This window comes from Anomaloglossus baeobatrachus, chromosome 1 (genome assembly GCF_048569485.1).
Source record: "Anomaloglossus baeobatrachus isolate aAnoBae1 chromosome 1, aAnoBae1.hap1, whole genome shotgun sequence".
NCBI classification, from domain to species: domain Eukaryota; kingdom Metazoa; phylum Chordata; class Amphibia; order Anura; family Aromobatidae; genus Anomaloglossus; species Anomaloglossus baeobatrachus.
Genome location: NC_134353.1, coordinates 65,073,564 through 65,092,477, shown reverse-complemented (window position 1 = coordinate 65,092,477; position 18,914 = coordinate 65,073,564). Strand labels below are relative to the sequence as shown.

Genomic DNA, 18,914 nt, shown 5'->3' with positions numbered 1-18,914 from the left:
GCCTGCAGCAGGGCATCTGCTCGGTCTGGATGTGGGGAGGTTCTGAAGAACCGAGCTGGAGGACGAGAACTGAACTCGATTCTGTACCCGCGAGACAAAATGTTTGTCACCCACCGGTCTTTGACCTGTGACGTCCAAATGTCGGAAAAGCGGGAGAGCCTGCCCCCAACCGGAGATGCGGAGGGGGGGGGCTGGAAGTCATGAGGTAGCCGCTTTGGAAGCGGTTCCTCCATTTGCTTTCTTGGGGCGTGCGTGAGCCCGCCAGGAATCTGAGACTCTTTGCGTCCTCTGAGTCCCTTTGGACGAGGAGAATTGTGTCTTGCCCGAACCTCGAAAGGACTGAAACCTCTGCTGCCATTTTTTCTGCTGAGGTTTGCTTGATCTGGGCTGGGGTAAGGAAAAGTCTTTACCCTTGGACTGTTTAATGATGTCAGCCAATGGCTCGCCAAACAGTCTATCTCTAGATAAAGGCAAGCTGGTTAAACATTTTTTGGAACCAGCATCTGCTTTCCAGTCCTTTAACCACAAGGCTCTGCGCAAAACTACCGAATTGGCGGACGCCATTGAGGTGCGGCTGGTAGATTCTAGGACCGCATTGATAGCGTAAGACGCAAACGCAGACATCTGCGAGGTAAGGGACGCCACTTGCGGCGCCGCTGGATGTATGATAGCATCCACTTTTGCTAAACCAGCTGAAATAGCTTGGAGTGCCCATACGGCTGCGAATGCTGGAGCAAACGACGCGCCGATAGCTTCATAGACAGATTTTAACCAAAGGTCCATCTGTCTGTCATTGGCATCCTTAAGTGAAGCGCCATCCTCCACTGCAACTATGGATCTAGCTGCAAGTTTGGAAATCGGGGGGTCTACTTTTGGACACTGGGTCCAGCGCTTGACCACATCAGGGGGGAAAGGAAAACGTGTATCCTTAGAACGTTTAGAGAAACGCCTTTCTGGATGAGCGTCGTGTTTCTGGATTGATTCTCTGAAGTCAGAGTGATCCAAGAAAGCACTCAATTTACGCTTGGGATAGAGGAAACGAAACTTCTCCTGCTCTGCAGCTGCCTCCTCTGCAGAAGGAGCTGGGGGAGAAATATCCAACAGTCTATTGATGGCTGAGATAAGATCGTTTACCATGGCGTCCCCATCCGGGGTATCCAGATTGAGAGGGGTTCCAGGATAAGACTCCTGATCACTCTCTTCAGACGCATCACAGGGCGACTGATTGCGCTGAGACCCTGAGCAGTGTGATGACGTTGAGGGTCTTTCCCAGCGAGCTCGCTTAGGGTGGCTGGGGCTATCATCTGAGTCATAATACTCAGCCTGGGAAGCCGGGGACCCCCTTGCAGTCTGGACTAATTCCAACTGAGGGGGATTAGAGGACAGAGACCTCGCCGTGTCCATAGACTGAGCCCCAGACATGGATTGCAAAGTTTCAAGGATCTTTGCCATAGTCACAGACATTCCATCAGCAAAAACTGCAAAGTCTGTCCCTGACACCGGGGCAGGACTTACAAGCGTCTCAGCCTGGGTCACTACCCCTCCGGACTCCGGCTGGCGAAGCAGCACCGGATCTGAGCATTGCACACAATGGGGGTCTTTGGAACCTGCTGGTAGAGCAGCCCCACATGCAGCACACGCAGTGTACACAGCCCTAGCCTTGGCAGCCTTGCGTTTTGTGGATGACATGTTGCTGCCTCCTCAGAGCGATCTGGGGTCTAGCCAGGAAGCGACCTCACAGTGCAAGAAATAACTAAATATATATATCTGGTGACACAGTACACCAATACACACTGAGGCACTAGAGGGGCCAGCTGAAATGCCGCTTACCGCCCGCTTAAGAGCGGGTGTGTGTTCTCCAAAAGCCCCCTAGTCCAGGTCTCCCAGAGCCTTGCGTCCTTCCTCCAGCCAGACTGCATGTAATGGCTGCCGGCGTCCTGGGAGAGGAGGGGGGGCGGGCCCTGGGCGTTCCTGACTAAGAGCGGGATAGCCTGCTTCCCTCTGTGCCTAGTGAGAGGGCTGGAGCATGTAAATCAGGCTCCAGCCCTCGTCGCTGCTGCGAAACAGCGTCTCTCCCCTACCCTGATTGACAGGGTGGGGGCGGGAACGAAGCGGAGCTAGGCCGCAAAAGCCGGGGACTGGATTTATAAACGCCGCCGCCGTAAAAGCGCGGTCGGCGTGTCCCCGGCGCACCACAAGTCACAGCAGCACCGCCCGGTCCAGTGGGGGTCGGCGCTGCGTTCCCACAACACAAAGTCCCCCAGTAAACTGTAGGAACACTAACTCCAACGTTACGGTCCCCGGCGCACTACAACACCCAGCCAGCCCGGAGTGTGTCTGTGCCTGCCGGGGACACAGAGTACCTGTATGATGCAGGGCCATGTCCCTGATTGTACTCCTGCTCCGTATCCATCAGGTTCAACTGGGTCTGTGGATGGAGCCCGGCGTCAGAGCTTAGAGGCCGGCAGGATCCCACTTCCACAGAGCCCTACAAGGGGATGTGGAAGGAAAACAGCATGTGGGGCTCCAGCCCCTGTACCAGCAATAGGTACCTCAACCTTACAACACCATCCACGGGTGAGAAGGGAGCATGCTGGGGGCCCTATATGGGCCCTCTTTTCTTCCATCCGAAATAGTCAGCAGCTACTGCTGACTAAAATCTGTGGAGCTATGCGTGGATGTCTGACCTCCTTCGCACAAAGCTTGAAAACTGGAGAACCCGTGATACCACGGGGGGGTATAGCCAGAAGGGGAGGGGCCTTGCACTTTTTAGTGTAGTGCTTTGTGTGGCCTCCGGAGGGCAGTAGCTATACCCCAATCGTCTGGGTCTCCCAATAGAGCGCTGAAGAAAATCATTGCACAGGACGGGAAGGAAGTGAGCGGTGACAACATCTTGTGATTGATGGATCCTGTGTTTAGAGGTTTTACCGGTCATAGTAATCATTACCAAACCAAGTAACATTAAAAATGCACTATCAGGGGTGCAGCAGCCCCCAATGATTGAGGTGGGAGCATTACAAATGCCAAATACTAATTAAACAGCCACGCATAACCCATCAATTCATGGATGGGGCAGCTGTCTAGAATTACCGTATTTTTCGGATTATAAGATACACGTTTCCTCCCAAACATTTGGGAGGAAAATAGGGCGTGTGCGTCTTCTAAGCCGAATGTAGCATACCGGGGGAATGGTGGCAGGGGCGAGGCTGCGGGTTGTGCATTGCTCTATGGGCGATGCGGAGGTCGGGCTGTGCTCGCTGTGGGGGAGGCAGGGGTCATCCTGAAAAACGTTGGTGGTGCGGGCTTCAAATAATGGCGACTAGAGTCGACGCGTGCGCACATGGAGCTCTCGGCTCAAGATCTCATCTGCACATGCGTTGCCTCTGGTCTACTGATCTCCCAGCAGCGGACTTAAGGAAAATGGAGCCCAGAAGTGGCGCATGTGCAGATGAGATCTCAACTTGTCATTGAGTCGATAGCTCAATCCACGCACGTGCTAACTCTAGGTGCCATTTCTTTGAAGCCCGCACCATCGACAGTTTTTGGATGCTTCTGCCTCAATCATAGCACCTGTAGTGAACATCCGGGGCACCCACCGCATCGCTCTACTCCACCACCACCCCTGCCTTCTGTGACCTCGCTTTATCCTTTTAAGCTGGCCATAGACATTACATAGCTGTTGCCCAAATGATCTTTCGGCTGACATTTACCTGCCAAGGGGTCGGGTAAAAAAGACGTTGGACTCCAGTTTTTCTCGTTCATCATTTCTGAATTCCATAGACTTATAAATTTTGACCTGTTCCACTCGGGAGAATTGCCAAAACAGGTTGGGTATATGTGATCCTGTAGAGAGGCATTGAACACTTGATGCTTATTCGTGTGATTCTGTACGGTTGTTGGTGGCAAGGCCTAAACAAAAAATGAAGTATTAGTAAGAGCCACATAGGTAAAAGCAACGGGCAAAACCTGTCCCCAGAAGGATGGACGTGTGCAAACATCAAAATCTGAGAACTCACCTTACTGTGTGCAAACGGAGAAGCGTAGAGTGTGGGGTGGATCAGAGGTCTGGGCAGGTGAGGGATTGTGTGTAAGGGTAAATGTCCATGTATATGGGGGTAGAGGTGAAGTGCGGGGTGTGCTGGCTTGTCAGGATTAACAAACTGATGTCCACTTGGGAGACGTCCGGCTACCAGAGCAGATGGAGAGAGGCCAGAAGCTTCCTGCTTACATACGTGACACTCACAAGTATTTGGTATGGGTTCCACCTACAATAGAAAATAATGCAGATAGACCATGGAGTATAGTCATAGAAGGAAAAGAAAGAAATTAAGACCACGTTTATAAGCTAGGAGAGCCTTCTATGTACTGCTGCCCGACGTCCGACATCCGGCCCCTGGCCCCCCGGCCTCTCGCCCCCCCCCAAGGCATCCGGCATCCCGCCCCTCCCAGGCATCCGACATCCCGCCCCACGCCCCCCCAGGTATCAGACATCCCGTCCCTCAGGCATCCGACCCCTCGCCCCCCAGGCATCCGACATCCGGCCCCTCACCCCCAGATATCCGACATCTGGCCCCTCGCCCCCCAAGGCACCTGACATCTGGCCCCTCGCCCCCCCCCCCCGGCATCTGGCCCCTCGCCCCCCAGGCATCCGACATCCAGCCCCTAGCTCGCTGTAACTAATGTGATGCTCCTGCCCGAGCACAAAGGTGCAGCCATTCACAGGACATTTGTGCCATCTACAGAGTAAGAATGAGTATTGCATTACCTGTGGACTGAGGTACGATGGAGGGGGGCTGTCCAACTTTGCGCCTTCTTTTCGAGGTGACCTCTTCCCAATGTGAATGTCGTCTTTTGACATGTCCGGTTGCTCACCGCCGCTCTCCCCATCTGCTTCTTCATCGTCCGCCTCTGAGGAGCTGCTGCTCGTGCTGCTCACTGAAGGAGACTATAAAGGAGAGACCATGAGGACTACCCATTCCATAAGACTAGAGAGATAGCGGGAGCCATCAGAGTGTGACCTACTTCATCTTTCAACGCCATGTTTTCGCCACCGCCATTAAGCTCGCTGTGAATACCATTCATGTTGGCGGCAACTTCTGCGTCGTCGTAGTTGTTCAGGGGGTAAATGTCAGCAAATTTTGCTGATAAGGGGGCGCCATCTTCATCATCACTACCACTATAAACAAAGGATACAGTAAGTTCAAGTTCAGCTATTACTATAGACTTAGGTTTAGCAGATATCCCAAATTTTATGGATAACCGCTGTAGTATAGGAGACCCAATACAGAAACCCCATACAGATGGATACCAGTGTCATGGAAATATCTGCAAAAAATCTATTGCTCATGGATGTGATCCAAACTATTGCATTAACAGGTTCTCCTGTGCAACTTGCATTTGTCAACCTGCACGCGGGCAGTTAAAAACCCAAAATTCCAGTAAAACACATTAAAACGTATCGGTTAGCTTCCATAGAGCTCATACAGCAGGAAAAGAGAGAATTTTGTTTACTTACCGTAAATTCTTTTTCTTATAGTTCCGTATTGGGAGACCCAGACATTGGGTGTATAGCTTCTGCCTCCGGAGGACACACAAAGTACTACACTCAAAAGTGTAGCTCCTCCCTCTGAGCTTATACACCCCCTGGAGAACCAGATCTAGCCAGTTTAGTGCAAAAGCTGAAGGAGAATAGCCACCCACAAGTAAAAACAGAGCAAGAACCGGAACAACCGGAGCCTCTGTCTACGACAACAGCCGGTGATAACACGCAGAACAAGAAACTGCCAACAGGCAACAGGGAGGGTGCTGGGTCTCCCAATACGGAACTATAAGAAAAAGAATTTACGGTAAGTAAACAAAACTCTCTTTTTCTTTATCGTTCCTATGGGAGACCCAGACATTGGGACGTCTCAAAGCAGTCCATGGGTGGGAATAAACAGAAAAACTGAGAAGTAGGCAGAGCCTAACTTCACAAATGGGCGACAGCCGCCTGAAGGATGCGTCTGCCCAAGCTCGCATCTGCCGAAGCATGAGCATGCACTTGGTAGTGCTTTGAAAAGGTATGCAGGCTAGTCCAAGTGGCAGCCTGACAGACTTGCTGAGCCATAGCCTGGTGCCTGAAAGCCCAAGAGGCACCGACAGCTCTGGTCGAGTGTGCCTTGATTCCCGGCGGGGGAGGCACCTGAGAACACAGGTAAGCATCCGAAATGGTCGACCTAATCCAACAGGCTAAGGTCGGCTTAGAAGCAGAGAGGCCCTTACGCCGACCTGTGGTTAGCACAAAAAGAGAGGTGCACCGCCTAAGAGCAGCGGTGCGAGACACATAGATCCGGAGCGCCCGCACCAGATCCAGAGTATGCAACGCCTTTTCAAAGCGATGAACAGGAGCCGGACAAAAGGAAGGTAGGGTAATGTCCTGGTTAAGGTGGAAAGGAGAAACCACCTTAGGGAGAAAGTCCGGAGTCTGACGGAGAACCACCTTGTCTTGATGAAAAACCAAAAAAGGTGACTCCGAAGAGAGCGCAGCTAAATCAGAGACTCTCCTGAGGGAAGTTATGGCCACTAGAAAGATCACCTTCTGTGAAAGACGAAACAAAGAAACCTCCCTAAGGAGGTTCAAAGGGGGGTTTCTGCAAAACCGTGAGAACCAAATTGAGGTCCCAGGGATCCAAGGGCCGCCGGTAAGGCGGAATGATGTGAGACGCACCTTGCATGAAGGTGCGGACCTGAGCCAGCCGGGCGATACGCCGCTGGAACAGCACTGACAGCCGAGACTTGTCCCTTGAGAGAGTTGAGGGACAGTCCCAGCTGCAGACCGGACTGTAGAAAAGACAGAAGGGTCGGCAAGGAAAAAGGCCAAGGAGAGTGTCCGGAAGAGCGACACCAGGACAGGAACATTTTCCAAGTCCTGTGATAGATCTTCGCCGAGGAAGACTTACGGGCCAGAGTCATAGTGGAGATGACTTCAGGTGGGATACCAGAAGCCGTCAAGATCCAGGACTCAAGAGCCACGCCGTCAATCTGAGAGCCGCAGAATTCTGGCGGAAAAACGGACCTTGTGAGAGAAGGTCTGGACGGTCCGGAAGATGCCACGGCACCTCTACGGCAGATGGAGTAGGTCTGGGTACCAAGCTCGCCTGGGCCAGTCCGGAGCAATGAGAATGACTCGACGGCCCTCCATTCTGATCTTGCGCAGAACTATGGGCAAGAGAGCTAGAGGGGGAAGCACGTAGGACAGACAAAACAGACCAGTCTTGAACCAGAGCGTCCGCGGCGAAGGCCTGAGGATCGTGGGAGCGAGCCACGTAAACCGGAACATTGTTGTTGTGCCGGGATGCCATTAGGTCCACTTCCGGAGTTGCCCACTTGCGGCAGTTTGATTGAAACACTGCCGGATGCAGGGACCACTCGCCACTGTCCACGGTTTGACGGCTGAGATAATCTGCTTCCCAGTTTTCCACGCCTGGGATGTGGACTGCGGATATGGTGGACTTGTAGTCCTCCGTCCATTGAAGGATGCGTTGTACCTCCAACATTGCCAGGCGGCTGCGTGTCCCGCCTTGGTGATTGATGTAGGCAACCGCTGTCGCGTTGTCTGACTGGACTCGGATGTGCTTGCCCGCCAACAGGTGGTGAAAGGCTAGGAGAGCTAGAAGCACAGCTCTGGTTTCCAGCACATTGATCGAAAGGGCTGACTCGGACGGAGTCCAAGTGCCCTGCGCTCGGTGGTGGAGACATACCGCTCCCCAGCCGGATAGACTGGCATCCGTGGTGAGGATTACCCAGGACAGGGCCAGGAAGGAGCGCCCCTGGGACAGAGAGAGGGGCCGAAGCCACCACTGAAGAGAGCTCCTGGTCTGTGGCGACAGAGCCACTAACCTGTGCAAGAAGGAAGGCCGCTTGTCCCAACAGCGGAGAATGTCCAGCTGCAGTGGATGCAGATGGAACTGGGCAAAGGGAACAGCCTCCATTGACGCCACCATCTGACCCAGCACCTGCATTAGGTGCATGATGGAATAACGGCGGGGCCTCAGCAGAGAGCGCACCGCCAGTTGGAGGGACTGCTGTTTGATTAAGGGCAGCTTCACAAGTGCCGGCAGAGTCTCAAACTGCATCCCTAGGTACGTGAGCCTCTGGGTCGGAGTCAGAGTGGATTTGGGCAGATTGACAAGCCACCCAAATTGGGCTAGAGTGGCGAGAGTGAGCGAGACACTCCGCTGACAGTCTGCGCTGGATGAAGCCTTGACTAGAAGGTCGTCCAGGTAAGGAATCACTGCCAACCCCTGGAGGTGCAGAACCGCAACCACTGCTGCCATGACCTTGGTGAATACTCGAGGGGCCGTGGCTAACCCGAAGGGGAGAGCCACGAATTGGAAATGTTCCTCTCCGATTGCAAAACGTAGCCAACGCTGGTGTGAAACTGCAATTGGCACATGCAGATAGGCATCTCTGATGTCGATGGATGCCAGGAAATCCCCTTGGGTCATTGAGGCAATGACTGATCGCAGAGACTCCATGCGAAAATGCCGCACCTGAACATGCTTGTTGAGAAGCTTGAGATCCAGGATGGGCCGGAAGGAACAGTCCTTTTTGGGGACTAGGAAGAGATTTGAGTAGAAACCTCTGAACCGTTCCCGGGCGGGAACCGGTACAATTACTCCGTTGGCCTGCAGGGATGCCACGGCCTGAGAGAAGGCGGCAGCCTTGGAGCAGGGGGGAGTTGACAGAAAAAATCTGTTTGGCGGGCTGGAAGAGAATTCTATCCTGTAGCCGTGGGAGATGATATCCCGCACCCACTGATCGGAGACGTGTTGAAACCACACGTCGCCAAAGTGGGAGAGCCTGCTACCGACTAAGGACGTTGCTGGCGCGGACAGATAGTCACGAGGAGGCTGCCTTAGTGGCAGCAGCTCCTGCAGTCTTCTGTGGACGCGCTTTTGTGCGCCAGCTGGATTTTTGGTCCTTGGCTGAGTTAGTGGACGAGGCCGAGGGCTTAGAGGACGACCAGTTGGAGGAACGAAAGGAACGAAACCTCGACTGATTCCTACCCTGGACAGGTTTCCTGGTTTTGGTTTGTGGCATGGAAGTACTCTTCCCGCCAGTAGCCTCCTTAATAATTTCATCCAGCTGTTCACCGAACAGCCTGGACCCAGCAAAAGGGAGTCCAGCAAGGAACTTCTTTGAGGAAGCATCTGCCTTCCACTCTCGAAGCCACAGGATCCTGCGGATAGCGAGGGAATTAGCCGAAGCCACCGCAGTGCGGTGAGAAGCCTCCAGCATGGCAGACATGGCATAGGATTAAAAAGCTGAAGCTTGGGAAGTTAAGGTAACCATTTCGGGCATAGGTTCCCTGGCGAGGGAATGCATCTCCTCTAGAGAAGCAGAGATGGCTTTGAGAGCCCACACTGCTGCAAAAGTTGGGGAGAACGAGGCCCCTGCCGCCTCATATACAGATTTGGCCAGAAGGTCGACCTGGCGGTCAGTGGAATCCTTAAGAGAGGTGCCATCAGCCACTGATACAATGGTCCGGGCTGAGAGTCTAGACACCGGGGGGTCTACCTTTGGTGAATGAGCCCACTCCTTGACCACCTCAGGTGGAAAGGGAAAATGGTCGTCAGAACCGCGCTTTGGGAAGCGTTTGTCAGGACAGGCCCTAGGCTTGGTCACAGCGGCCTGAAAACTGGAGTGGTTAAAGAACACACTCTTTGTCCTCTTAGGCGAGGTAAACTGGTGCTTTTCTGTGAGAGAGGGTTGCTCTTCTGATACTGGCGGATTGAGATCCAGTACAGAATTAATGGACGCAATCAAATCACTAACATCTGAGTCAGTTTCGGACAGATCAATGGGGCACATGGAGTTAGCCTCCGAGCCCCCTGTAAAGGCATCCTCCTCGTCCCGCGAGTCAGCTCCTGAAACAGAGCCGCGGGACGAGGAAGGAGATGGAGCCCTGCGTCTCTTCTTAGGAGGACGGGGTCTGGGACCAGATGATGAATCCTCTGTGAGCTCCGCTGAGAGAGCCCTAGCAGCAGAGGCACCCTGTGAAGGGGGCTGATGCATGTTCAGCAAAGTCCTGGACAGCTGTCCCATGGAGTCGGCAAAAGACTGGGAGATAGACCTAGATAAGGATTCTACCCAAGCCGGGGGTTCAGCCACAGGAGCCGGAGCAGCCGGAGAGACCCCCGGGGGTACGATTCCAGGCTGAGGCATCATCAGGTTAGAGCAGGCATCACAATGTGGATAGGTGCTCGGTTCAGGCAGTAGGAGCTTACATGCAGTGCATACTGAATACAGCTTTGGAGCCTTGCTCGTGTGAGACATGCTGCTGGAGTGGGGGCTCTGCCAGAATGACCCTCAGAGGGTATATACAGAAGGTCCACAACCGGAGGTTGTGGCTTACCAGACCGCTGGAGCGGTTTGTGTGCCCTCCAGATCCCGAAGCCCGGACCCCCAAGCACCTCAGCAGGGATGCTGCAGACCAGTGGTGATCGCAGGGAAAAACGCTGAGAAAATGGCCGCCGGAGCGAAGAGAGGGGGCGGGACTCACTCTGAGAGCGGGATCTGGAGGGCCATAGAGACTTACAGGGGAGGAGACATGTACCCAGTGAGGATTGTCTCTCCCCTTTGTAGAACGGCCGCTGGGCGGAGCTGCGCTGTCCCTCTGCATGAATGACATGCGAGGGCAGTGAAACCGAAAGTAGGCCTCCGGCGAAGCCGGGGCCTAAATTTGAGCGGTGCGGCCGGCGCGCAGGCACCCTCGGCGCGGTTCTCAGGTCGACAGCCAGAGAACCCGCCGGAAATGTCATAAAAATCACTCAGCACACTCTCCCACAACAATAAAGTACAAGGGACCCCCATATATAAACGTCTCAGGTACTTAGCTTGCTGAGACGCAGGGTTCCAAGTCCCTGGGGATGAGTGCTCCGGTCCAGCAGGATCCTGAAGGGCTGCAGATGGAGACCGGTCTCCTGCCAAGCATGGAGAACCGTGCTGGCTTTTACTTCAAGCCAGAGCCCCGGAGGGATGGTGAAGGAGCACGGCATGTAAGGCTCCAGCCTTGGAATCAACCTTAACAGCATCGCCGACACAGTGGGGTGAGAAGGGACATGCCAGGAGTCCAGGCTTGGACCCGCTTTTCTTCAAACTCTTTCCAAAAATGAAAAATCAGATGAGAATGCATGTGTGGATGTATGCCTCCTGAACACAAAGCGATAAACTGGCTAGATCTGGTTCTCCAGGGGGTGTATAAGATCTGAGGGAGGAGCTACACTTTTGAGTGTAGTACTTTGTGTGTCCTCCGGAGGCAGAAGCTATACACCCAATGTCTTGGGTCTCCCATAGGAACGATAAAGAAAATAAGTATTGAACACATCAACAATTTTTTAAGTTAATATATTTCTACAGGTGCTATTGACATGAATTTCTCAACAGATGATGGTAACAACCCATCCAATCCACAGTGAAAGAAATAAAGAAGGGAATTTTGTTACTTACCGTAAATTCCTTTTCTTCTAGCTCTTATTGGGAGACCCAGACGATTGGGGTATAGCTACTGCCCTCCGGAGGCCACACAAAGCACTACACTAAAAAGTGCAAGGCCCCTCCCCTTCTGGCTATACCCCCCCGTGGTATCACGGGTTCTCCAGTTTTAGTGCCAAAGCAAGAAGGAGGAAGCCAATAACTGGTTTAAACAAATTAACTCCGAATAACGTCGGAGAACTGAAAAACCGTTCAACATGAACAACATGTGTACCCGCAAACAACAAAAAAATCCCGAAGGACAACAGGGCGGGTGCTGGGTCTCCCAATAAGAGCTAGAAGAAAAGGAATTTACGGTAAGTAACAAAATTCCCTTCTTCTTCAGCGCTCTATTGGGAGACCCAGACGATTGGGACGTCCAAAAGCTGTCCCTGGGTGGGTAAAGAGATACCTCATGTTAGAGCTGCAAAACAGCCCTCCCCTACGGGGGTGTCACTGCCGCCTGCAGGACTCTTCTACCTAAGCTGGCATCCGCCGAAGCATAGGTATGCACCTGATAATGCTTGGTGAAAGTGTGCAGACTCGACCAGGTAGCTGCCTGGCACACTTGTTGAGCCGAAGCCTGGTGTCGTAATGCCCAGGACGCACCCACGGCTCTGGTTGAGTGGGCTTTTAGCCCTGAAGGAACCGGAAGCCCCGCAGAACGGTAAGCCTCTAGAATTGGTTCTTTGATCCATCGAGCCAGGGTGGCTTTAGAAGCCTGCAACCCCTTGCGCGGACCAGCGACAAGGACAAAAAGTGCATCGGAACGGCGCATGGGCGCCGTGCGGGAAATGTAGATTCTGAGTGCTCTCACCAGATCTAGCAAACGTAAGTCCTTTTCATACCGGTGAACCGGATGAGGACAAAAGGAAGGCAAGGATATATCCTGATTAAGATGAAACGAGGATACGACCTTAGGGAGAAACTCCGGAATGGGGCGCAGCACTACCTTGTCCTGGTGGAACACCAGGAAGGGAGCCTTGGATGACAGAGCTGCCAGCTCCGACACTCGCCGAAGCGATGTGATCGCAACAAGAAACGCCACTTTCTGTGACAGGCGAGAAAAGGAAACTTCCTTCAGAGGCTCGAAAGGCGGCTTCTGGAGAGCAACTAGTACCCTGTTCAGATCCCATGGATCTAACGGCCGCCTGTACGGGGGCACAATATGACAGACCCCCTGCAGGAACGTGCGCACCTTAGGAAGACGTGCTAGACGCTTCTGAAAAAACACGGATAGTGCCGAGACTTGCCCTTTAAGGGAGCTGAGCGACAAGCCCTTTTCCAACCCCGATTGCAGGAAGGAAAGAAAGGTAGGCAATGCAAATGGCCAAGGGGATACTCTCTGTGCAGAGCACCAGGATAAGAAAATCTTCCACGTTCTGTGGTAGATCTTAGCAGACGTTGACTTCCTAGCTTGTCTCATTGTGGCTACGACTCCTTGAGATAATCCTGCGGACGCTAGGATCCAGGACTCAATGGCCACACAGTCAGGTTCAGGGCCGCAGAATTCTGATGGAAAAACGGCCCTTGGGACAGTAAGTCTGGTCGGTCTGGCAGTAACCACGGTCGACCGACCGTGAGATGGCACAGATCCGGATACCACGATCTCCTCGGCCAGTCTGGGGCGACGAGTATGACGCGGCTGCAATCGGATCTGATCTTGCGTAACACTCTGGGCAAGAGTGCCAGAGGTGGGAAGACGTATGGGAGCCGAAACTGCGACCAATCTTGAACTAATGCGTCTGCCGCCAGAGCTCTTTGATCGCGCGACCTCGCCATGAATGCCGGGACCTTGTTGTTGTGCCGGGACGCCATTAGGTCGACGTCCGGCACTCCCCATCGGCGACAGATTTCCTGAAACACGTCCGGGTGAAGGGACCACTCCCCTGCGTCCATGCCCTGGCGACTGAGGAAGTCTGCTTCCCAGTTTTCTACGCCTGGGATGTGAACCGCGGATATGGTGGAGGCTGTGTCCTCCACCCACATTAGAATGCGCCGGACTTCTTGGAATGCTTGCCGACTGCGCGTCCCTCCTTGGTGATTGATGTATGCCACCGCTGTGGAGTTGTCCGACTGGATTCGGATCTGCTTTCCTTCCAGCCACTGTTGGAAGGCCAGTAGGGCAAGATACACTGCCCTGATTTCCAGAACATTGATCTGAAGGGTGGACTCCTGCGGAGTCCACGTCCCCTGGGCCCTGTGGTGGAGAAACACTGCTCCCCACCCTGACAGACTCGCATCTGTCGTGACCACTGCCCAGGATGGGGGCAGGAAGGATCTTCCCTGAGACAATGAGGTGGGAAGGAGCCACCATTGTAGAGAGTCCTTGGCCGTCTGGGAAAGAGAGACTTTCCTGTCCAGGGACGTTGACTTCCCGTCCCATTGGCGGAGAATGTCCCATTGAAGTGGGCGCAGATGAAACTGCGCAAAGGGAACTGCTTCCATGGCTGCCACCATCTTCCCGAGGAAGTGCATGAGGCGCCGTAAGGGGTGCGACTGGCCTTGAAGGAGGGATTGCACCCCTGTCTGTAGGGACCGCTGCTTGTTCAGCGGAAGCTTCACTCTCGCTGCTCGAGTATGAAACTCCATGCCAAGATACGTTAGCGACTGTGACGGTGACAGATTCGACTTTGGAAAGTTGATGATCCATCCGAACGTCTGTAGAGTCTCCAGCGTAGCATGTAGACTGAGTTGGCATGCCTCTTGAGAGGGTGCCTTGACAAGTAGATCGTCTAGGTAAGGGATCACCGAGTGTCCCTGAGAGTGCAAGACTGCTACCACCGCCGCCATGACCTTGGTGAAGACCCGGGGGGCTGTCGCCAGACCGAATGGCAGAGCTACGAACTGAAGATGGTCGTTTCCTATCACAAAACGTAGAAAACGTTGATGTTCTGTAGCAATTGGCACGTGGAGATAAGCATCTTTGATGTCTATTGAGGCAAGGAAGTCTCCTTGAGACATTGAGGCAACGACAGAGCGGAGGGTTTCCATCCGGAACCGTCTGGCGTGCACATGTTTGTTGAGCAGCTTTAGATCCAGAACAGGACGGAACGAGCCGTCCTTTTTTGGAACCACAAAGAGATTGGAGTAAAACCCTCGCCCTTGTTCCTGAGGCGGTACAGGAACCACTACTCCTTCCGCTCTTAGGGAGTCCACCGCCTGCAGCAGGGCATCTGCTCGGTCTGGATGTGGGGAGGTTCTGAAGAACCGAGCTGGAGGACGAGAACTGAACTCGATTCTGTACCCGCGAGACAAAATGTTTGTCACCCACCGGTCTTTGACCTGTGACGTCCAAATGTCGGAAAAGCGGGAGAGCCTGCCCCCAACCGGAGATGCGGAGGGGGGGGGCTGGAAGTCATGAGGTAGCCGCTTTGGAAGCGGTTCCTCCATTTGCTTTCTTGGGGCGTGCGTGAGCCCGCCAGGAATCTGAGACTCTTTGCGTCCTCTGAGTCCCTTTGGACGAGGAGAATTGTGTCTTGCCCGAACCTCGAAAGGACTGAAACCTCTGCTGCCATTTTTTCTGCTGAGGTTTGCTTGATCTGGGCTGGGGTAAGGAAAAGTCTTTACCCTTGGACTGTTTAATGATGTCAGCCAATGGCTCGCCAAACAGTCTATCTCTAGATAAAGGCAAGCTGGTTAAACATTTTTTGGAACCAGCATCTGCTTTCCAGTCCTTTAACCACAAGGCTCTGCGCAAAACTACCGAATTGGCGGACGCCATTGAGGTGCGGCTGGTAGATTCTAGGACCGCATTGATAGCGTAAGACGCAAACGCAGACATCTGCGAGGTAAGGGACGCCACTTGCGGCGCCGCTGGATGTATGATAGCATCCACTTTTGCTAAACCAGCTGAAATAGCTTGGAGTGCCCATACGGCTGCGAATGCTGGAGCAAACGACGCGCCGATAGCTTCATAGACAGATTTTAACCAAAGGTCCATCTGTCTGTCATTGGCATCCTTAAGTGAAGCGCCATCCTCCACTGCAACTATGGATCTAGCTGCAAGTTTGGAAATCGGGGGGTCTACTTTTGGACACTGGGTCCAGCGCTTGACCACATCAGGGGGGAAAGGAAAACGTGTATCCTTAGAACGTTTAGAGAAACGCCTTTCTGGATGAGCGTCGTGTTTCTGGATTGATTCTCTGAAGTCAGAGTGATCCAAGAAAGCACTCAATTTACGCTTGGGATAGAGGAAACGAAACTTCTCCTGCTCTGCAGCTGCCTCCTCTGCAGAAGGAGCTGGGGGAGAAATATCCAACAGTCTATTGATGGCTGAGATAAGATCGTTTACCATGGCGTCCCCATCCGGGGTATCCAGATTGAGAGGGGTTCCAGGATAAGACTCCTGATCACTCTCTTCAGACGCATCACAGGGCGACTGATTGCGCTGAGACCCTGAGCAGTGTGATGACGTTGAGGGTCTTTCCCAGCGAGCTCGCTTAGGGTGGCTGGGGCTATCATCTGAGTCATAATACTCAGCCTGGGAAGCCGGGGACCCCCTTGCAGTCTGGACTAATTCCAACTGAGGGGGATTAGAGGACAGAGACCTCGCCGTGTCCATAGACTGAGCCCCAGACATGGATTGCAAAGTTTCAAGGATCTTTGCCATAGTCACAGACATTCCATCAGCAAAAACTGCAAAGTCTGTCCCTGACACCGGGGCAGGACTTACAAGCGTCTCAGCCTGGGTCACTACCCCTCCGGACTCCGGCTGGCGAAGCAGCACCGGATCTGAGCATTGCACACAATGGGGGTCTTTGGAACCTGCTGGTAGAGCAGCCCCACATGCAGCACACGCAGTGTACACAGCCCTAGCCTTGGCAGCCTTGCGTTTTGTGGATGACATGTTGCTGCCTCCTCAGAGCGATCTGGGGTCTAGCCAGGAAGCGACCTCACAGTGCAAGAAATAACTAAATATATATATCTGGTGACACAGTACACCAATACACACTGAGGCACTAGAGGGGCCAGCTGAAATGCCGCTTACCGCCCGATTAAGAGCGGGTGTGTGTTCTCCAAAAGCCCCCTAGTCCAGGTCTCCCAGAGCCTTGCGTCCTTCCTCCAGCCAGACTGCATGTAATGGCTGCCGGCGTCCTGGGAGAGGAGGGGGGGCGGGCCCTGGGCGTTCCTGACTAAGAGCGGGAAGCCTGCTTCCCTCTGTGCCTAGTGAGAGGGCTGGAGCATGTAAATCAGGCTCCAGCCCTCGTCGCTGCTGCGAAACAGCGTCTCTCCCCTACCCTGATTGACAGGGTGGGGGCGGGAACGAAGCGGAGCTAGGCCGCAAAAGCCGGGGACTGGATTTATAAACGCCGCCGCCGTAAAAGCGCGGTCGGCGTGTCCCCGGCGCACCACAAGTCACAGCAGCGCCGCCCGGTCCAGTGGGGGTCGGCGCTGCGTTCCCACAACACAAAGTCCCCCAGTAAACTGTAGGAACACTAACTCCAACGTTACGGTCCCCGGCGCACTACAACACCCAGCCAGCCCGGAGTGTGTCTGTGCCTGCCGGGGACACAGAGTACCTGTATGATGCAGGGCCATGTCCCTGATTGTACTCCTGCTCCGTATCCATCAGGTTCAACTGGGTCTGTGGATGGAGCCCGGCGTCAGAGCTTAGAGGCCGGCAGGATCCCACTTCCACAGAGCCCTACAAGGGGATGTGGAAGGAAAACAGCATGTGGGGCTCCAGCCCCTGTACCAGCAATAGGTACCTCAACCTTACAACACCATCCACGGGTGAGAAGGGAGCATGCTGGGGGCCCTATATGGGCCCTCTTTTCTTCCATCCGAAATAGTCAGCAGCTACTGCTGACTAAAATCTGTGGAGCTATGCGTGGATGTCTGACCTCCTTCGCACAAAGCTTGAAAACTGGAGAACCCGTGATACCACGGGGGGGTATAGCCAGAAGGGGAGGGGCCTTGCACTTTTTAGTGTAGTGCTTTGTGTGGCCTCCGGAGGGCAGTAGCTATACCCCAATCGTCTGGGTCTCCCAATAGAGCGCTGAAGAAACCAATAATATCCATGAATTAAAGGTAACCTGTTATCCGTTTTTTCCCCATAAGCTGCGGCCACCACCACCGAGCTCTTATATACAAGATTCTAACATGCCGTATATAAGAGCCCAGGCCGGGAGTATAACAAACACTTTATAATACTCACCTAAACGGGTTGCTGCGGTGCATGTGGCTGAAACGGGCATCTTCGTCCTCCGGTGTCGGCACCTTCTCTTTCAGCCATCTTTGTCCTCCATCTTCTGAAGCCGCGGTGCATGACGCGTCCGACGTCATACACACTTGCCGGCATTCAGGTCCTGCGCAGGGCAGATTTAAGTATTGTAGTGCGCATGCGCGGGACCGGCAAGTATGTATGACGTAGACGCGTCATGCACATAGGCTTCAGAAGGAGGAAAAAGATGGCCGAAAGAGGAAGCGTCGGCACCGGAGGACAAAGACACCCATTTGAGCCCCATCCACCGCAGCGACCGGTTTTGGTGAGTATTATAAAGTGTTCTTTATGTTCTACACAGCGGTCTAGGCTCTTATATACAGCATGTTAGAATGCTGTGTATAAGAGCCCAGTGGTGGTGGACGCAGCTTATACGGCAAAAAACTGGTGACAGGTTCCCTTTAAGTTGTGTGTATTAATGAAAAAAGTACTGAACACACAAAATCTATTAGTAATTAGAAATGAATCCTGCAACTTTGTGAAAAATAAGCTTTTAGAACTGATGGCCTATTAAAAAGGTGTCTCATTAATAAGGTGCCACACAAGAAACATTTCATGATGGGCAAAACCAGCGAGCTATCTCAAGACCTTAGAATCCTTATTGTTGCAAAACATACCGATGGCATTGGTTACAGAAGAATTTCTAAACTATTAAAAGGTTCCAGTGAGCGCTGTTGGAAACCCATCCAATCTATACAGACAAAAGAAATCAAACCTTAGATTTTCATTAATGTGTAATGAGAAAGAACAGGAAAAAGAAAAAAAAAAAAAAAAAAAAAAAGTACTGAGCACACTTGCTGAAATTTGATAATTTGTACAAAAGCCTTTTTTGGTGATGAAGCTTCAAGACACTTCCTGAATGGAGAGACTAGTCGCCTGCATTGCTCAGGTGTGGTTTTGGGCCATTCTTCCACACAGACACGCTTTAAATCCTGAAGGTCCTGTGGGCTCTTATGAACTCTGAGCTTTGTTCTTTCCAAATATTTTCTATTTGATTCAGGTCAGGTGATCGGCTCAGCCATTCTAGTAGCTTTATTTTCTCTTTCTCTGAAACTAAATGAGTTTCCTTGTGTGTTTGGGATCATTGTCTTGCTGAAAAATCCACCCTTGATTTATAGTCATTGTCCTGGTAGAATTTTTAGGTACCATTGTCCACTCATTCTTCCTTCAATTA

General features: G+C 52.9%; 1 protein-coding gene across 2 annotated transcripts in view; it reads right to left on the bottom strand.

The window, feature by feature from the left end:
* Window positions 1-18,914, bottom strand: part of FAM193A (family with sequence similarity 193 member A) — a 239,018-nt gene that overhangs the window by 93,129 nt on the left and 126,975 nt on the right. For both annotated transcript variants that reach the window (XM_075346817.1, XM_075346818.1), the window contains 4 exons: window positions 5,023-5,176; window positions 4,766-4,945; window positions 4,017-4,265; window positions 3,711-3,909 (listed from right to left, as the gene is read on the bottom strand). In XM_075346817.1, coding sequence (XP_075202932.1) covers window positions 3,711-3,909; window positions 4,017-4,265; window positions 4,766-4,945; window positions 5,023-5,176 — 782 coding nt within the window. The remainder of the gene's footprint in view (window positions 1-3,710; window positions 3,910-4,016; window positions 4,266-4,765; window positions 4,946-5,022; window positions 5,177-18,914) is intronic.